Source organism: Neophocaena asiaeorientalis, unplaced genomic scaffold (assembly GCF_003031525.2).
Source record: "Neophocaena asiaeorientalis asiaeorientalis breed wild unplaced genomic scaffold, Neophocaena_asiaeorientalis_V1.1 scaffold129, whole genome shotgun sequence".
NCBI lineage: Eukaryota > Metazoa > Chordata > Mammalia > Artiodactyla > Phocoenidae > Neophocaena > Neophocaena asiaeorientalis.
This window is the reverse complement of record NW_020172446.1, coordinates 9709973-9730949: the sequence shown is the minus strand read 5'-3', so window position 1 is coordinate 9730949 and position 20977 is coordinate 9709973. Positions and strand designations below refer to the sequence as shown.

General features: G+C 44.0%; 1 protein-coding gene across 2 annotated transcripts; it reads left to right on the top strand.

Annotated features, from left to right (window-relative positions):
• Window positions 1-1221: 1221 nt before the first annotated feature.
• On the top strand, window positions 1222-18964 carry ZFP3 (ZFP3 zinc finger protein). 2 transcript variants are annotated; one of them, XR_003001882.1, is made up of 3 exons: window positions 1222-1417; window positions 16755-16867; window positions 17792-18964. XR_003001882.1 is itself a non-coding variant. In XM_024735458.1 (2 exons), exon 2 carries the CDS (start codon window positions 10439-10441, stop codon window positions 11948-11950), a length of 1512 nt encoding a protein of 503 aa, XP_024591226.1. In that variant the 5' UTR covers window positions 1222-1417; window positions 10431-10438; the 3' UTR covers window positions 11951-15172. The 2 variants fall into 2 exon arrangements, 1 of the variants encoding a protein (XP_024591226.1); XM_024735458.1 differs by lacking the exons at window positions 16755-16867; window positions 17792-18964 and adding an exon at window positions 10431-15172.
• Window positions 18965-20977: the final 2013 nt, after the last annotated feature.

The window sequence follows — 20977 nt, the reverse complement described above, 5'->3', positions numbered from 1 at the left end:
TAGGCAGAAGTGAAAGACCTCTGGGAAGTGGAGACCATAAATTTATTTTGGGGTTCTTCTCCAAAATGTATGATTTTCCCCACCAGCTGTCAGCAGCCTGGGCAAGGAAAATGGACATTTCAACTGATCCAGGGTTAACAAACTTCCAATGCAGTTGCAGACAGTAGGGCAAAGGAGTTAAGGATATTGGTGTGAGAATGGCTAAAGTGGTGGACCCTATAGTCTAGGGCCTAATCCCATGAACTCAAGCAAAAGCTTTCTTTTCCCCTTTCTTTCTTTTTTTTCCTGATAGGCTGTGTACTAGATATATACATAATATCACTTTCTGTGAGTAGTCACTCCCTTCCCTATTCCATAGGATTATGGTGAGGTGAACACAGAAGCCTGCCCCCACAATTGGGGCAGACAAGTGACCCAGATTTGGCTAAACCTACTATCCCTTTCCCCTGAATACAATGATTAGTCCAGGGGTGAGCACCAGACCTAAACAAGGCCAATCATAGTCCTTCCCTGTAACTGATATTTGGGAGGGGTATCATAGTTTGAGGCAACATTAGATAGGATGGAAGGCTTCTCCTATGCAGTTACCTTTGAAGTGAGACCTGAATAACAAGAAGCAGAGGAAGTAACAAGCACAAAGGTGCTGAGTTGAGAAGGGTCAAGCTGTTCAAGAAATAAGGAGGCTAGGGAAGAATGCCGTTCCCATTGCCGGAACCGCTGTCCCCTTCACTCTTGACCCGGGTAATTCCCGCTCAACCTTCAGATTTCAGCCCAAACATCACTCCCTCCAGTAAGCCCTCCTTGACTTCAAGAGCGGGTCTCCCTTCGCCCCCAGCAGATGACTGGCCTGTTCCTAGGATGTAGGGGTCTGTGTTTACCAGACTCGTGTAGTTCAAGGGAGGGAGTGACGGGATAAGGGATGCAGGGGGGCGCGTGATCTCTGCCCGGTGAGAAAGCGAAGCCAACTTTCAATTTCTCAAGTCCAGACCAATGCTTGGGGAGCGACAGCAGCGCGCAGAGCGGCCGATCCCAGGGCGGAAGTGCATCCCTGGAGCCTTTCTAGGAAACTCGGAGGACCTAGCTCGTCAGTGATCCTGGGGCTGAAGTGGGGCATCGTCAGGCGCACAGGGCCACTTCAGAGAGCTGGTGTGGCAGGGCAGCGGCGAGATGGGGCTCGGGTGAGCGCGAGAACCGGCGCAAAGCAAGCCTGAAAAGGGTGAGGAGACCCCGGCCTGCCGACCACCTGTTCCTCCTGGGAGTGCGGCGCGCGTTGATTGGCTGGAGTGCCGCCCGGGTACCGGAAGTGGCTGATGCCCATAGCCAGTGAAACCCAGACAACAGCTGCGGGTTCTGAGGCAGCGGGCGGAGCAGCGCGGGGAGCCCGCGGGGAGCGCGTGTGGGGCGGTAGCTGCCTGAGGTGAGACCTCATTCTGTCCCGGCCGGGGGTGGAGGGTGCTGCGCTCCCGAACCCCTGGCCCACGAGCCCCGCGAAAACCCGACGTTTAGGCCCGTGCCTGACCCGGGTTCGCTCTGTGACCTTGGGCTTTATGGTCTCCCCACCCCGCACCGGGTCCCCACCGGCACATACCCTGGACGCGGCCAGGGCCCGTCTCCGTCCTGGTTCCCTGCCTGTCAGCCGCTGGCACAGGAGCAGCAGGGACACCCCCTTCCGCGGGGGTGTCCTTACGTGGGGGATGATGGGAGCTGTGGTTTCCTCTGACATTCCATCCCCAAGTAAGCTGCGGGGACGAAATGGCGGGCAGTGTCATAAACTTCAGGCCTCCTGGCAGACTGTGCCCAGGGCCGGATATTGGTTTAAGAGGGTTAGTTACGGAAAGGAGACAGATTTCAGTGCAGAGTTAATAGAGCCTTTTGATTGTGGGAACCAGGAGGACAGAGGAAAAGAGGATAACAGTGCTTTAAATTAAGTGTCATCCAGATTGGCAGAAGGAACTTATTTTTACAAATAGTTATTGACATCAGCTATGTGTCAGACACCGATCTAGGCTCTTTAGATACAAAATGAATGAACTATCCAGTTAGTCCTCAAGGGTGTCACAGATTAGTTATGTAAATAAGATATTTACACAAATTCATTTAACAGATATTTAGCAGGTACCCGAAATGTGCTTGGCGCTGGGGATATCAAGATGAATAGAACATCATCCTTGTTCATGGTCTGAAGAAGGAAGCAGAGATGAAAATAGAGTAACAGTACAATGAGGTAGCTGCAACAAGGTGAAGGAGTCTTAGGGACAGAGAAGAAGACAGAGGGGACTCTCTGTCTCTGAGCTGAGTCTTGTAGATGTTTGTTAAGTGTAAAAGTGGGCAGTAGTATTCCAGGAAGTGGGAATAGCCTGTTCTCAAAGGCAGAGAAGCTTTAAAGAATAAGAAGTGTTTGAACTGCAGCACCCTGAGCATGACTGCAGCTCCCACCTGTCATTGGAGAGCATGGGACAGGAGATGGGAAGGGAGACAGGGGCCTGACCAGGAAGGCATGATGAGCCATGTTAAGAAGTTTTAATTCTGTAGCCATTGGAGAGCAGTGAACAGGAAGCGACATGATAACTGTAGTACAAAGAAAGAGGTGAGTGAAATGCTGATTCAGAGGACCAAGAGATAACCTCCTTCCTGCAGGTGTAGGTGAAGACTTTGGGGAGGAGGTGATCCTTGTACTGGATACTGAGTATTTAGTAGGATCTGACCTTTCAGAAGTTAAGGGAAAGTATTTTTATGAATTAAGATGCTTTTGTCTATAAGTCACAGGATACAATTCAAGCTGGCCTAAAAAATACAAGTGTATAAGCTCTCATAATTGGAAGTCAAGAGGTGAAGTGGTTTCAGGAATGACTGAATCTAGTGGCCCTGCTGGCTCCATTTCCCCTCAGTTTTTCTCAGCTCGTCCTGCCTTCATCCACAGCCGGTAGTGAAATGGCAGCAGCGGTTCCAGGCAACAATATGTAGAAGTCTCTTCTGTGGTTCTCTCAGGACGGCAGGAAACTATTCCCAGAAGTTCCCAGCAAACTTCCTCAGAGTATCATTGACCCAGATGTCCATTCCTGAAACAATCCCTACTGTTCTGAACAGTTACTGGCAGGGGAATGGTATTAACTTAACTGGGTTAACTCATTTGGAGCTCACTCCTGGAGCTCTTGGGTGAGGTCAGATCTCCTGCAAAGAGTGCGAGGCCACTGCAAACTTTTTTGCTCAAATATCCCATAAAATAATTTGAAAAGCTTTGTGTATCCCCTTACGTGTTTGTAAGTTGACATCCAAAATATTTCATCATTTTTTCATCATGAATTTGAATAGTTGCAAAGGATGTTACAAATTTTGACATTTCAAAATTAAACGTCATGCCAATTGGCAGGATTCCTGCCCTTGGATCCGTGTGCTCACCACATCCTTCACCCTGTCTGTAACCTCCACTCTTCCCTCCTTCCCCCACTTCATTTGTCTCCCTGTCTCACTTGGTCATCTCAACTGTGTCCTGGCTAACATCTTCAGGTCCCTCACTTTCTCATTCTTCCACCACACGTGTCCCCAGATTCCCAGCCTGCTCTGGGGCTGTCAAAAGTGTTGCTGGAGAAAGTCAGGAAAGCACTCCGATGGGCTGATTTCGCTCCTCTCTACACTGATGTCTCCAGCATACTTGTCTCAGCAAGAGGTGGTAGGGGTGTAACAGGAGAATGTGTGTAAGTTGCTTGGCACATAGTAAGAGCTTTCATTACTCCCCAGAAGGTCAGTGCATGCTCACTTATCTTCTCTCCTTCTTTACCCCAACTCTGCACATGCTACATTGAGGTCAGAATGTTCTTTCTGTTCCTTTTCTTATTCCTCCTGTACTTCCTAGTCTCTGAGGCTTTGCTCACCCCATGCTCTGCCCAGAATGCTGTTAAGTGCAGTAGTCTTCAAATGACATATATTGAGGGAGTCCACAAACATTTTCTATAACATCTGTAAGTGCATGGATTGTTGAATGGACATCAGTCTCTAGATCCTTGACTTCAGTTTGTACCCTTGCCTACCACCAGTGTGCTTGAGAGTGGACCTGTGGCCTATAGATTTCTCTTTTCCACCTCCTTTTTCACAATTGCTCTTTTCCTCCTTTACAGAAGAAAGACATACCTCTCACCCATGCCCTCCTTAATTTTACTATGGCATATCACTCTGGGGTGGAAAAACCTCTGGAGTGCCACACAGGGGGACAATTTACTGAGGGAGTAAATGATTCTTGGACCTTTTATAACTCAAGTCCCAATCTTTGCTTTTTTTAAAATTTTTTATTTTTTCCAATCTTTGCTTTTAACAACATTTTAAAAAGACCTAATCAGGCTGTCAGCTGATAGATTATTCAATGATTTTTTACTAAAAATCACAATATGTTTTTGGCAGATGAGTTTAGAGGATTGAGTGATATTGCTATCCCAAGAGATTGCTGTAAACTCTGATTTAGGCAGTTTGGGCAAACTCAGGTCCAGTCACGGTAACTAGGGTCAGTCTGATAAGCGTAATGGAAATGTGACCTAGTCAGTTGTATTATATTCCCTGTCTGCTCCCAGAAGTTTAGGGTAGGGTTGGGGGAGGGGTCAAGTTGGAGGGCAGGAAAAAAGAATGCAGAGCAAGAACTGGCAGTGTTATCTGTAATCCTGCTGCTTTGCACACGTGTTGATCTGCTTGGTGGACCAGACCTTGGTACAGATGGATGCACCAGACTGAGAGTTAGATAACTCCAGTCACTCAGACTGTCTAACACAGTGGTTCCCAAACCTGATAGGTCATCAGAATCACCTGGGCACTTGTTAAAAATACACATTCCTTTGCCTACTCCTGGAGATTCTGACTCGGAGAGGTCTGATGTGGGACCTGGAAGTTAGTATTTTTAGAGATTTTCCAGTTGACTTTTCTTCATCTAACCTAATTCCAGGCCAAGAATCATTATTTAAGCATCATTCATTAAAAAAAAAAAAAACTTCCTGCTATGATTGTAAGCCAACTAAACAATTTTTAGGGTTTTATATGGTGGCTTCTCATGTAGACAGTATGGTCCTTTTGAAGTTTTATTTCTCATGGTTAATTAATAGGTGGTTTATGCATCAGTATTTTGTGAATGAGGATTTCTGAGTGCATTGAAAAAAAAAAAATCCAGATCTGCAGAGTTGAAGACCCTATTCTGAACTATGGAGACCCAGTAGATGCTTGACATCCCCCAGACTGAGGACCAAGAGTGGTCATCCTACTCCTAAGATGGCACATCCATCTTATCTCTCTCCAGAAACAACTAATTTCAAATTTAGAAAAGTGAAGAAGTGACAAACATAAGAAATTATGTTTGGAAATTTAAATTTATGCTATGAGTAATAGAGTGTTTCCATATGAGGACGGGGTCTAATGTGTATCTGTGCCTCTGGAAAATCAACCAAAAGGAGAATGGCTTTGGGACTTCCCTGGTGGTCCAGTGGTTAGAACTCTGCGCTTCCACTGTAGGGGGCATGGGTTTGATCTCTGGTCAGGGAACTAAGATCCTGCATGCCGCACAGTGCATCCAAGGAAAATAAAAAGGAGGATGGCATTGATTTGTATATGAGAAGGTGTCTATTAAACAAAACAATATTTAACAACTGGCATTAATATCGTGTCACTGGTGGAATGCAAAGTAAAAGAATAGTCAGAGGGGGCAAATTTTAGTTGGGGAAGACATTCTGGACTAGAATTTTGAACCAGGTGTTGAAGTTGGGGATAGATATACATACCTAACTTCTATGTCTTGCATCTTGTTTTACTGTGGACACGTGATTTTCCATATGGTGTGGGACAGATGTGGGTTTTATGAATGCTGACTTTGTGTGGAGCTTGATGTTGGAAAAGAAGTAACTATGGGAGAGATGCTGGTGAAAAGGAAAGGCCAGCGAGGGGGTCAGAAGTAGATAGGGACTGAAATACCAGCTTGTAGAACTTGTTCTTGGCTGAGCATTAGAGAGAAATTTATTTAAGACAGTGCTTTCTAACTCAAATAGTACGATGGATGAAGATAGCTAAATTCTCTACAATGGATTCTTACAGTTACATAGGTACACATTATCTATAATTTTCAAAAATTTCAGTGAAAAGGAGAAATCCAGTTTCTGTGTGCCTGCCCTTATTCCAGGGGAAAATTAGAGAAGGCGCTGAGTGGGGGAAAGTTGAAGAAGATTCCAGGTCATTTTTAGGGGTAGCACAAAGAGCTTCCAACACTTCAGGATTTCAGTAGGAGATCAGGTTCCTTCCAGGTGTCAGGAAAGAGGGCTTACCAGAGCTGCACCCCTGAGTGATTAGGGAGGCCAGAGGGTATGATCCTGTGGATGACTGGAGGCTGGGCAGAGAAAAGGGGCTGTACAAAGGGCACCCCAAAATCACCCCTTAGCCCTTCCCTCACCACTTGACCCCAGTCTCTCCTGCCTCTCAGGATCTTCATTTCTTCAGTAATCTCATCTTTTCTTCCCTCTTAACCTTTCTCTCTACTGGCACCATCCTTTCTAATATAAACATGTTCAAATCTCTACCATCAGAGAAAATTCTTCTTTGACTTTCTTTGACCTTTTACACTACTGCCCATCTTGGTCCTCTCCTTTCACCCAGATTTTTTGAAAGAAGCAGCAAATTAATTAATCAGTCCACTGCCACCTGGCTTCTGCTTCTGTCATTCCGTTGACTCTGTTTTTACATGTCATCTGTGACCACCTCATTGTCCCAGCAGACGTTTTCCAGTTCTTATCCTACTGGATCTATCAACTGTGTGTGACGCTTTGTAATTCCCTCTGCCATTGCCTTGGTGACTTATATGACACTTTTTCTGGTTCTTCTCCTACTTCACTAACCATTCTTTCTCTTCTTGGCAGGCTTCTCTTCCTTTGCCTACCCCTTTATCATTAGGGTCCTAACAGGAAACAGGTACTTCGCTCAAATTAGGATAATTTGAGAAGGGTTTATTTGCAAAGAAGTTAATATAAAAGATGCAGGTGTAGGCAGGGTACTGAGGAAAGCTGGGATTGGCAATAGCAGAGTAGTCACCAGCCCTAGGCCAGAAGAGGCAAGAGGTAGGGGAGGGCCTGAAGCCCACAGAGACAACTGGGTAGGATGATTCCTTGAGAGGAGTAATGAACTTCAATTGAGGGACACCATGAACCCAAGGTGATCTCATAGGAAGGAACCAGGAGGATAAATACTCTGACCTCACTGTCCTCCCTCCTTCCAGCCTCCTGCTAGGGCTCCCCATTGGTGAAACACAACTGGAAGCCAGAGGGCCCCTTGATGAGTGCTATATAGGTTACCTTCTGGGGCAGAGAGCAAGGTGAAGAAAAGTTGAAAGATCTGGAGGGGAACATGGAAGTTAACTGGAGTACTCTTCAATGTTGGCCTTGGCTTTCTAGGTTTCTGTCTTCAGTATCTGACAGTTGTCACAACTATACTCATTATTGTCTATGCTGAGTACTCTCAAGTCTGTATCTTTAGTCCTGACTGCTCTAAGCTTTAGACCAATATATTTTGACTGATTCCTTGGTACTTCTGTATGGATGTGTTGAAACTCATCTTGTCCAAAACACAGCTCATTTATCATCTTACCCCCTAACCTAGCTGCTCCTCAATCTTCCCAACCTTGGTGGTATCACTATCCATCTAATTACACCTTCCTTACACCTATATCCAATCATACCCCAAGTCTTAGAGAATTTGTCCTCTCAAGCACTTCTCTAGTCTGTTTCCTCTTCATTCACACTACCACTATTACCCTAGTTAGATCTCATCACCCTTTGCCTTGATGACTACATCAGACTTCTAACTGATCTCCTTTATGTCCTTGTCTGCTGCTTTCTGGTTCAGCCACTAAATGGCCACTTGTGTATATCTACCTGAAATGCTAATCTGACCATGAACTGTGTCATTCCTTGGCTTAAAAACCATTCCATGACTCTGCAATATAAGGATGAAGTCCCATAGCTGCCCCATTCCCCCTTGAGAATCACCTTCTGCAATTAACACTTTTATTGATGGGAGGATTGTGTTGCTCAGATTTGCTGTGGTGCACAGATGCACTGCTCTAGGCAAAGGGCTTCTCCTCTTCAATATTAGCTCCCGGTTGCTTAATACCTGAACAGAAGCTGGGCTCATTTCCCCAGCATTTGGATCTTCTGTGAGGGGACAGCTAAATCCCTGGGCCCATTGTACCAATTAGAAGCAAGTTTCGCTTCATAAATTAAAAAACCATAATAGCTTAAGCAAGGAAAAAGCTTGTTTCTCTGTTAGATAAAAGAAGTCCAGAGGCAGGCGTTCCAGGGCAAGTATGGCAGCTCCACAGAGTCATCAGGGACCCAGGTGCCTTCCTGTTCTTGTCCCACTGTAAGGTATGCTGGTGAACTCATGGTCCAGGATGGCACTTCAGCTATCACTTCATGCCCCAGGCTCAGCACAGAAGAGGGTGAAGAAATGTATCCCCTTACTTTTAAGGAGATATCCCAGAAGTCCCTTGTGCTGTCATTTGCATTTTACTGTCTCATTGGCCAGAAGCTAGTTACATGGCCAAATCTAGCTGTAAAGAAGGCTGAGAATATATTTCTTTAGGCAGCCTCATTGCTACAAAAATAAATTCATTATTCTGTTGCTGCTGAGGTGGGGAAGAGTGGAGATTGGGATAGACAACTAAAAATCCTTGCCACAGCCTTTTAGAAGTTTTAAAAAAGTATAGGCTTTAAGATTTATAAAAGTGTTAAGAGGGGCTTCCTTGGTGGCACAGTGGTTAAGAATCCGCCTGCCAATGCAGGGGACACGGGTTCAAGCCCTGGTCCAGGAAGATCCCACATGCCGCGGAACAACTAAGACGTGCGCCACAACTACTGAGCCTGTGCTCTAGAGCCTGCGAGCCACAACTACTGAGCCCACGTGCCACAACTACTGAAGCCCGCACACCTAGAGCCTGTGCTCTGCAACAAGAGAAGCCACTGCATTGAGAAGCCTGCGCACCGCAGCAAAGAGTAGCCCCCGCTCGCCGCAACTAGAGAAAGCCCACGCACAGCAACGAAGTCCCAGTGCAGCCAAAAATAAATAAAATAAATTTTTAAAAAACTAAAAAAAGGGCTTCCCTGGTGGCGCAGTGGTTGAGAGTCCGCCTGCCGATGCAGGGGACACGGGTTCGTGCCCCGGTTCGGGAGGATCCCACATGCCGCAGAGCGGCTGGGCCCGTGAGCCATGGCCGCTGAGCCTGTGCGTCCGGAGCCTGTGCTCCACAACGGGGGAGGCCACAACAGTGAGAGGCCCGCGTATCGCCAAAAAAAAACTAAAAAAAAAAAGTGCTAAGAAAATTGTATAAAGGGACCAATTAGAATATTAGTAAGTAAAAATCAACAGCATTGCTATATGTATGTATATATATATATGTATACACACACACACATATATATATAATAACAACCAGTCAGAAAATATAAGAAAAACTCACTAAAAGAGAAGACATACAGAAACGTGATGGATATAAAAACATCAGGGTAAGTTTGGAAATTTTACAAAATTATACTAAAATTTATTTGGAAAAATAGAATAGACAGGAATGTTTGAAAAAGAAGACTAACAAGTGAGCACTTTCTCTAACATATTAAAAAATTTAAAGCTACAATAGGTTGAACAGTTTGGTGTTAGAGAGGGAATAGATCAATAGAACTGAATGGAGCCTGGAAATTGACCCAGATATATATGGAACTTTAGACTATGGTATAGGAGGCATTTCAAATTAGTAGGGAAAATTAGGTATTGATACAATTTAGTAACCATCCAGAGAAAAGCTAGAACCATACTTTATCCAAATATACGGGAGCCAAGGGTGGTTCCTTCTGTCCCTGTTATAGCTAAGTCACATTAACCTTTTGAATAGGTAATGCCTACAACATATACAATCCCCTATTCTCTAGAGCTGGTGAGCGCCACAGAACTGGGCTAAAGATATTTCTTCTTGCTACTCATTTCTGGTTTCTTCCTCTATAAACCCAAAGGTTATATTAGTCATTTTTGTCCCTTTCCCAACCTTTTCCATATACCATCTATTAATATGGCCACAATTTTCCTTAAATGTTTTTATTACCAACCTCAGGTTCTGCCTCAATTCACTGTTAATATTATGGAACTTTTATCAGCATCTTCTTACCATCCATTTCCTATTCTCTCCTTAAATCTTTTCCTCTGATAATTTCCCTCATTCTTCTCAGTCAGCGTCTGCTCTTTGTGTAGCATGTCCACCATAATCCTAAATCTTTCTCTTCTCTTCAACAGCGTCCTGTAATCTCACCAGATACAGAGAGTGCTTATGGGTGCTGTCAGAACCATGTCAAGCTCCATACTCCCTAGTATTGGCTTCATTTAGCTGTGATACAGCCACTTCACAGACTTACCCTCTCTCATTTCAGATTGTGAGATGGGGACTGAGAACAAGGAGGTAATTCCCAAGGAAGAAATTTCTGAAGAATCTGAACCACATGGGGCAATATTAGAAAAACTTCCAAAGGTGGTTTATCAGGGTCACGAGTTTGGAGCAGCATGTGAAGAAGACATTTTGGAGGAGCATTCCAGAGAGTCCACAGAAAAGGTTCTGGAGCAGGTGTCCCCTGAGGAGAGAGACTTTGCATCAGGGTCGATTATCTTTAAGAAATCACCCTCAAGTGAGAAAGACCATGAGAATAATGAAAGTGAGCGAGCCTACAATCCTAGCTCAAACCTGATCACGTACCAGGGAGATACTACGGCAGAGGCAGTTAGCACATTTGCTGCTTCTGGCCAAAACTTCATAGAGAATTTAGGACCTAATAAAACACATAGAAATTCTCTGGGAGAAAAGCCTCATACATGTAAAGAATGTGGGAAAGCCTTTAATCAAAACTCACATCTTATTCAGCATATGAGAGTTCATAGTGGAGAGAAACCCTTTGAATGCAAAGAATGTGGAAAAACATTTGGAACTAACTCAAGCCTTCGAAGGCACCTGAGAATTCATGCTGGAGAGAAGCCCTTTGCTTGTAATGAATGTGGAAAGGCCTTCATTCAGAGTTCACATCTCATCCACCATCACAGAATTCACACTGGAGAGAGACCTTATAAATGTGAAGAATGTGGTAAAGCCTTCAGTCAGAACTCAGCCCTTATTCTACATCAGAGAATCCACACTGGGGAGAAACCATATGAATGTAATGAATGTGGGAAGACCTTTAGGGTTAGCTCACAGCTTATTCAGCATCAGAGAATTCATACTGAAGAAAGATATCATGAATGCAATGAGTGTGGCAAAGCCTTCAAGCACAGCTCAGGCCTCATTAGACACCAGAAAATTCATACTGGAGAAAAACCCTATCTGTGTAATGAATGTGGGAAAGGCTTCGGTCAGAGTTCTGAGCTCATCCGGCATCAAAGAATTCATACAGGAGACAAACCGTATGAATGTAATGAATGTGGGAAAACCTTTGGCCAGAACTCAGAGATTATTAGACATATTAGAATTCATACTGGTGAGAAGCCCTACGTATGTAAGGAATGCGGGAAGGCCTTTAGGGGAAACTCAGAACTTCTTAGACATGAGAGAATTCACACTGGAGAGAAACCCTATGAATGCTTTGAGTGTGGAAAGGCTTTTAGGCGGACCTCTCACCTTGTTGTCCACCAGAGAATTCACACTGGAGAGAAACCTCATCAGTGTAATGAATGTGCCAGAACCTTTTGGGATAACTCTGAGCTGCTTCTCCACCAGAAAATTCACATTGGAGAGAGACCTTATGAATGTAATGAGTGTGAGAAAACATTCAGCCAGCATTCCCAACTTATCATACATCAGAGAATTCACACTGGAGAGAAACCTTATGAGTGCCAAGAATGTCAGAAGACCTTTAGTCGGAGTTCTCACCTCCTCCGACATCAAAGTGTTCACTGTATGGAATGATCTGCAAAGCATGAAAGCCTTCTGTGGAAAAGCTGAAGTCAGACTTATTGTTCTCAGTCTGTACCCCAAGTTCTCAGATCAAATGAATAGACAGAACCTCCTCTGTCCTTTTACTGATTTTTATTTAAACAGTTGGTCAAAAAGGATGAGGCACTTTTATGAACTAGTCATTGAGAAGTTTCAGTGTACTGAGTTAAATCATAAAAGCTGTTTCAGGCCTTAATTCTCCACTATCCCTTTTTCCTTTCCTTCCTCCCTCCCCACTAGTGGATCACATAACATTAGGGGTCTTTACTGGCCATCTAGCCCAAATTGTTACTGTTCAGGAAAAATGGAGGAACATGATTCCACCACTTCCTAGTAATGACAGAGTTGACCCCTCGAATATTACCCCTGAAATGTTAAAGTCATGGCCTAGAAGACACACCTCTCTCTTTCCCACTCTTTAGCATTGGAATTTAGTAAGCTTTTACTAGCTTCAAAATCTTCCAAACTTGCTATCAAGTTCCCTTGGAAGATGGCAGCATTAATGAAGAAGCGGGAAGCTTGGGTCATTTCCCATCTCGTGCTAGGCTTCCTTAGTCATCTGAGAGGGTGCCATGGTAGAGGAAACTGACAAGCAATTTATAGGATTGTAAGTGAAGGCCCTCAGAATCCAGAGGGGCTGATTAGCAAGGCCAGGGGATAAACAAGTGAGGCCAGACTACTCAGCATGGGCAGAAGCAGCTCTTTTGCAGCTCTTTCCCATTTCAGGGCCGTTCAGACTGAGTGCTCCCAAGAACTCTGCTGCATTCACTTTGGGCCCCAGCTTGTGTTGCTGCTGACAGATCCTGTGTCAGGAAATAACAAAGAGGACTGCAGCTTCATTGTCACTAGGCACCTGGCCACAGTGATGAGCTGGTTCACCTGACTGACCAGGACCCTGCCTTGCCAAAGCACTTAAGCTCCCATGACCTGGGTCCCACTGCTGGGGTCCCTGGCTAATAGGCCAGGATGTGACAGCCTCTTCTCAATTTGTCCTTGGCTTTGGAATTCTCTTTCTTCAGCATTTCTACATGTGTTTCCTGTGTTCTCTTACGTGTTTTTTTTTTTTTTCTTCAAGGAAACACATCCTCAATTTTTCATGTGTCAATGTTTCTGAGGCAGTGAATGGTAGTGGGAATTGCACTAACGGGGATCCAGCTTGCTTGGGGTCTGGTCTTAGAACTAGACCTTGAATAAGGCACTTCACCTGCTGATCCCTAATTTCCTCATCTGTAAAATGAGGGGAGTTGAACTAAGTGATCTCAAGTTTCAACTGGCCCAATAATTCCTGTTTTCTTTTTAAAAAATTTAACTTTATATATCTTCAGTGTTTTATTCTTTAATCTCTTTATTACACTAATACTAATCACTAGTATTTATTGAATTTTTACTATGTGCCAGGCACAGTGCCAGACAGTTTACAGTTTTGTTTTCACAGCCTCCCTATGGTGTGGGTACTCTTTTTTTTAAAAACAAACAAAACGGCTTTATTGAGGTATAATTTACATACCATAAAATTCACCTGTTTAAGTGTTCAGTTGAATGCTTTTTAGTTAATTTACAGAGTTGCACAACCATCAGTGATGTGGATTCTCTTACACCAATTTGAAAGGTGAGGGGCAGGGGAGAAGTCAAGTAACTTGCCCATGATCACACAGCTGGTAAGTGCTAGAGCCAAGACTCCAGCCCTGAGCTGTGCTCCTAAGCACTGTGTTGTACTGTGAATAGGTGCATGCATTACTGCCTTATTCGAAATCCTTTGTACATTTTCTATTCATTATTAATTACTACATGAAATTGAATATAATGGATTTAAATCATGTCCTTGGAAACATAACTGGTCATAGCCAAAACCCATCAAGTGGGTTTATTCTGTACCCCAATATGTGCCCCCACCCCCGGGCTCATGCTCTTGGCTTGAGAAAAGGGCTGTACAAGTAAAACAGTTGATGGGGACTTCCTTGGCAGTTCAGTGGTTAAGACTTTGCCTTCCAATGCAGGGGTGTGGGTTCGATCCCTGGTCGGGGAGCTAAGATCCCACATGTATCAAGGCCAAAAAACCAAAACATAAAGCAGAAGCAATATTGTAACAAATACAGTAAAGACAAAAAAAAGTCCATATCAAAACAAACGGAAAAAAGCTGATTACACAGTTTCCACATCCTTCCAGGTACCTCTGTCTCTAGTAGTTAGACGTTAGTAGAAGTTCTTTAACTCATCTCTTTCCATAGGGTGTTTACAAGTGCAGTGTGCTCTCATTCCTTTTTTCATCACTCAAGCTCAAATTGAATTATACCCAAACATATCTTTCTCATGTGAAACCTGGATGTTACTTATTCCCTTACCTTCTTATTCCTGTGTTTGAATATTCTATTTGCACATTCACCCCTTGCCAGCCCTTAATATAGAACTCAGCACCTATTCAAGCTCCCCAGAAAGGATCCCCTCACAGAAACATATCCATGAGTAATACGGACTCTACTCAAGATTCTGGTGTGTAAGAGGTGGAGAAGGGGGTTTGCATCCTACTAGACATCTCGTTCTCAGCAGTCCCTTCTTTGCCAAACTGCCACTGAAGATTTTTCTCTTTGTCCTCCCCTCTCAGGGCTGTCACCTCAGCTCCTTTTTAGGCCCTTCAATAACAGACCGCTCATTGGAACACTAGAAGGCAATTTAGTGACCAATTTTTGTTGTGCCTGATCATATTAAGGGAAGAAGTTCTCACCTCTCATTCTAAAAAGAATTTTCCAACATATATTAATTCTTTCCCAAGAGAAATTCTGGTGAATGAAATTATTTCCACCTTGTTATATACACTACACACACATCCTGTAACCTCACTACCTGCCCTTATCCACCTTACACCCAGCTAGCTCAGAAATATTTCTCTCTTTTCCTTGTTTGCCCCCTCCCCCTCAATTTTCTTAGGAGCCAAAATCTGACCATAATATAATTGACTCGTAGTCATAATCTAGTGCAAGTAGAATTCTATCAAGGAAAGTAAAGATGTGAATTTTCTTAATTTTAGACCCATTAAAAATACCAGGCCTCACAATCTCAAAAACCTACCAAAATACCCAGAAATACCCTTCAGAATTTTTGCAGACCTAACCATGTACATTTTCATCCTTCCCTAATTAAACAGTTTTACTGGTATATTAACACTTTATGTAAATAAAGTATTTCTTTACAATTTTACTGATTTGATGCCTTTCTAAGTATATTCCAAAGTACATTGTTTCATTATGGTCTTAATATGAGTTTGTATGCCATTTTCCTGCCATCCTATAAATTTCACCTTAGTACCCCAACATGTGCTCTGGTAGCTTCTGGTTTTACGTAAGCTGTTCACTCTGTCCTTTTATTTATTTTTTTTTAAAAATTAATTATTTTTGGCTGTGTTGGGTTCTCATTGCTGCATGAGGGCTTTCTCTAGTTGCGGTGAGCAGGGGCTACTCTTCGTTGCGATGCGTAGGCTTCATTGCGTGGCTTCTCGTTGCGGAGCATGGGCTCTAGGTTCGTGGGCTTCAGTAGTTGTGGCATGCAGGCTCAGTAGTTGTGGCACACAGGCTTACTTGCTCCACGGCATGTGGGATCTTCCAGAACCAGGGCTCGAACCCGTGTCCCCTGCATTGGCAGGCGGATCCTTAACCACTGCGCTACCAGGGAAGTCCTGTTTACTCGGTCCTTGATCTTCTGCTTTGCTTGGTGAGGTCTTTTATCTTTCATGACAGGGCAAATGTTACCTACTTTGTTTATCTAGATAGATACAGTTAGTTTTTCAGGATTATCAACTTAATGTAAGGTATTCTGGATCTGGAATTTCTTGGTATCCAGTGGTTAGGACACCGTGCTTTCACTGCTGAGGGCCCGATCCCTGGTCCGGGAACTAAGTTCCCACAAGCCTTGCAGTGCAGGGGGAAAAAAAAAAAAGATATTCTGGATTTTAAAAAAATGTTACTGAGATTACTGTGCTGGTGTTTATTATTGTTTTGTTTTGACATGTTCTCCTGAGTGACTCCTGGTCTGAGGCAGTTTCCTTAGGTTGTTAGGTACGGGGTCTTTGAGACTCAGGAAAGCTCTATCTAGAAAAATGTGCATGCAAATTCAGGGAACTCATGGACCATCTGAAACTCATCTTTGGACCTCTGTAGTCCTTTACACGGTCCTGAAATCAAACTTTTACCTATAAAACAAATTACCAAGTAACCCGCAATAACCTCTACCTCATCACATCCCTCAGCTTTGGGGATGAAGCTGTGCCAAGACTATCTGCCTGGGTGAACCCCTGAAAGTTCGGGAGTTGGAACCTCAGTAAATTCCAGTGGGAAGCGGGACGTGGTGATTCTGGTGATAACCTGAGGCGAGGAGCCTCAATAACGGGGCCCCTGCACATTCATCAACCACCTGCTGAGCCCCTACGACGCGTTGGGACCTGTGCAACGCGCGGGGGGGCTAAGCGCTAAGAGGCTGGTGGGGACTTGAGCTATGCAGTAGAGGTCAGCCCTGCGGAGTGGGGAGTAGGCGAGAAGGCTTCGATTCTCCCACGGAGCAGGAAGCCGGCCTCCTCCCTGAGAGCTGGGGAGCGGCGGCCGACGAGCCAGGCGCGGCCCCCTCCTCGAGCCCCAGGACGTGAGCTCACTCCTCTGCACCCGCTGGCCGTCCCTGCCACGTCCTTGTCTCCAGCCCGGGCCTCGCACTGGGGCTCGGCCGCGACTCGCATCTCTCCTGCGGTGCCGCTGACGAGAATGCTGATGTTTATTTGTACTACGCTTTGCAGACAGTGTTTTCATCGGTGGACCCAACTTTGCCGGCACCGACACCGACGAACCTCTAAGTCATCGAACGCGCTCGGCCACCACTGCCGGCCACCACTGCCTCCGGGACCAAGAGGTACTGATAAGAGCCTCATCGAGCCCTGAGGCTGGGGCCGCTCTCGGAAGCCTGGGGACCCTTGTCCGTGCGCCACCTGGCGGGCGGGGGCGGGCCGGGGCGGCGCGCGGCGTGATTGGTCGAGGCCCGGGGTGCCTTTTTGCTGGTGACCGGTGGGGGCCGGAGGCTGAGGTGGGAGGGCCCCGAGAGTGGGCTACTGCGCGCTGCTGACCCCGAAGTCAAGTACTGGGGCGCCCGCCGGACGGGACCTGGGCTGGCGTCTCTCAGGCCGCCGTGATTTGTCGTTTGTGAGGACGTTTCACATCCCAGGGTGGGATCTATTCCGCCGTTCCCACTGATGTTCATGGAGTCCTTGCCGCGGCCCAGGTTCTTTCGAACTTCCAACCAGGCCTATTAAGATACTTATCTAATAACTAATTATTAAAATTTAATTTAGTGGCAGTGGGAAAGGACATACTCAAGGTACAGAAGGCAGGTTTGGCTTCAGAAAGAAGGAAGAAAGCACTGTCCTCTGAGGCTGCTGGAGGAACTGAGACGACAGATGTGGAGGGAATGAGCGCAGGGTGGCCAGCAGAGTTGATTATTTGAGGCCTTTTGCTAAGAAGGGTGATTATGCATTGGAGTGGGCAGATTACCCAAAACATCATCTAGAAAGGAGAAAAATGCTTCTGTGCCCCTGATCTGCTGGTTATGTCGGCATTCTCTGAGCTGGGTTGTGGTGGGGACAGGGCGGAACTTTAGTCACAGGAGGACTATAATCCACACTCCACTCCATTGACTCCCAAGTGGGAGGAATCCCAGGAGTGCAGCGAATGTAGGAAAGACCCGAGAGGTCTTCATGCGGTCGGGTGGAGCTGAGATTCTCTGCATCAGAGAGTTCACACTGGTGAGTAACCCTGCTAATGTAATGAATTCCCCCTTCAGACAGAATTCCCACCTTGGAGTTCATCAGAAAACTTGTACTGGAGAGGCCCTTGGAATACCAATGCGGAAAAGCCTCTGATCAGAACTCTCACCAGTTTCAGCATCAGAGCATCCACAGTGCACAGCGATCTGGGGATTTACTCACTGTAGGACACTTTCATTCCGACCTGAAACTTTGCTCTGATCTTTCCTCTTCTTTACCGATGTCACTAGACTGGAAATGCCCTTTGTGCCAGCTAATTTTGTCCTGCTCCTTGAGGACAGGGCTACCTTGTTGTAGAAGAGCGTATCGCATTCAGCCCAGGGTTGCCACTCAAAAATTAACCAATGAATGACTTAAATAAATAAGAGGCCATAAATGATGAATTGGACATTTCAAATTTAATTAACTGAATGTAGAATCATAATGCCTTTGCTGTCCTTTATTTTTCTATGCAGATCCTTTATCTCCTAAAATGATGGCCACGGCATTAAAGGTCTATATCACCCATCTAATATAAATTATATCTCTTTATGTGATATGGGGACACGTAAAATGTTAAACAGTTGAACCAAAACCTTTCTTTAGCTGAGGGAATTGATCCACTATACGATTTACTCAAATACAAGATAGCCACAGATTGCCTTAAACACACCTCTTTTCCTTGCAACTTTCAGCACTGGAACAAAACAAAACCCAAATCAGATACTTCACCTGTACCATCCTCAAAATCTTTCTTTCATAAGAGGCTTTGTTTACTTCTTGATCTCGTTTCTGTTTTTATACATTATTTCCATCTTCTTGGATATATTATATTTTTTTCTTCATGTGAGCTATATCTTAAATGTATTTGCTGGGATTCAGTATTCTTATTTTTGCAGCTGCTTCAGCATCATCAAGGGCTTATGTTTTCTTCATATGTAGTAGTATGCTCAGGATAATCTTGAAAACTAGTTGTTCTTGTGTGTTTTGTTTTGTTGGCTGAGCCACACAGCTGAGCAGGGGTTGAACCTGGGCCCTCAGCAGTGAAAGCGTGGAGTCCTAACCACTGGATGGCCAGGGAATTCCTTGAAAATTAGTTTTTAAATGACTTGTTATTGAAAGGATTAGAATCTATTGCAGGACAAACCATATGTTGGGAGCCTCACTATCTACAGCAGAACCCTGCCAGGCTGGATGTTCTGTCCATTGAATACAGGCAACGCCTCTTTAACTCCTTTCTTTCTTTCTTTCTTCCTTTCTCCCTTCCTTCCTCCTTCCTCCTTTCTTCTTTCCTTCCTTCCTTCCTTTCTCTTTCTTTCCTTCTTTCATTCTTTCTTCCTTCCTTCCTTCCTCCCTCCCTCCCTCCCCCTCTCTCTCTCTCTCTCTCTTTCTTTCCTTCCTTCATTCCTTTCTACAGAAATTTATTTTCTCACAGTTCTGGAGGCTACAAATCCCAGATTGAGATGCCAGCCAATTTGGTTCCTACTGAGAGCTCTCTTCCGGGCTTTGGGTGACCACGTTCTCACTATGTCCTCACATGGTGGAGGGAGAGGGGGGGAAAGAGGAAAGAAGGAAGAGAGGGAGAGCGGGAGAGCTTCTTTTTCTCTTAAAATGTTTTCTCAGGTACCTTGGGGAAAAGTGTCCCTTTTTTCTCTCTATGCCACATGGACCCGTTCATTAGCTAGAAATAAATTCCAATTAAGCAAAGAAACAGCAGTAATGCAGGAAATGCAAGTGAATCAAGGAAAAAGTAGCCATTTGTTTTTAAGGCAAACAACCAAATAACCAGTGCTACCAGCCTGTAAAGACCCCAAACACACCCAGAAATCCCTTCAGAATTCATCCTGGATTGTCTAATCTTGGTTATTCCCTGAATTTCAATTTCCTCATCCATAAAGTGGGGAAAATACCCACGCTTCAAGTTTGTGGGAGTATAGTACAAAATGGTATATCTGACAGTCCACTGCTTTGTGTATAGTAGGAGCCCAATAAATGCAGTTTCTTTTTCTCTTTTACCCACTTTCTTTCTCCTCTGATTTACCCCAAGCTAAAGATCTTTCCCACAAGCGTTAGAATTCAAAGAGAATAAAAATTGCATCTTAACCAATACATTGTACTTATTTTTATTTCCTGTTTTTTTTTCTTTCTGTGTTTTATCTTAAATATACATTATTTCATCTACCTTAAGGACACTAAGTAGCCCTTGTGAGTTGACATGGGAATCTAATTACCATTATAACACTGTTTCTTTGTCAGGGCCAATGTATTATGTTTGGAGGTCTATCACAGAAGATTCCTTCCTTTACGAGTGGGAATTCCATTGTGAAGTGCTTATAGGAAAAGTCAAAACTTCTTTCTACTGTTTATAAGTTTTAGTTCTTGTTTCTAAAATGAAATTCCATATCTCAGCTAATTCTGCTGCCTATGTATTTATTACTGGCTTTAAGCAATTCAATTTTGATAGTACCTTGGTGTATCTGTCTTCACGTTTCTTCTGCTTTGTGTTTGTTGAACTTCTTGGATCTGTAGATTTATAGTTTACAGCAAATTTGGAAAGTTGTTAGCTGTTACTTCTTCAAATGTTTTTCTGCTTTCCTCTTTCTTCCCCTTGGGACTCTAATTACACATGTATTAGGTTGATTAAAGTTGTCTCACAACTTACTGATGGATGCTTTGTTCATCTATTTTTTTTAAATGTATTTTTTAATCTCTGTATTTCATTTTGGATAGTTTCTATCCAGTACATTTTTCATCTCAGACATATCTTTCATCTCTAGAATTCAGTTTGTGTCTTGTTAATATCTCTTCTCTTTCTCCGTGCTCATGTTTTCCTTTACCTTTTTGAACATACGGAGTATAATAGCTGCATTCAGTGTCCTTGTCTAATAATTATCATCTGTGTCATTGCTGGATCTGTTTCTATCGATTTTTTCTCCTCATTATGGATCATGTTTTCCTTTTTCTTGCATGCCTTTAATTTTTGATTGGGTGCCAGGCATTGTAAATTGTATGTTGTTGGGTACTTTTTTTTTTTTTAATTTAATTCCTTTAAATTATTTTTGACCTGGGAAGCCCTAAGCTAACATTTTTTATTTTTTTTTTTATTTTTTTTTTTATTTTTTTTTTTATTTTTTTTTTTATTTTTTTTTTTATTTTTTTTTTTTGCGATACGCGGGCCTCTCACTGTTGTGGCCTCCCCCGTTGCGGAGCACAGGCTCCGGACG

Coding starts and splice junctions, on each gene's coding strand:
- ZFP3 (XM_024735458.1), top strand. CDS start 10,439: ATGGGGACTGAGAACAAGGAGGTAATTCCCAAGGAAGAAATTTCTGAA.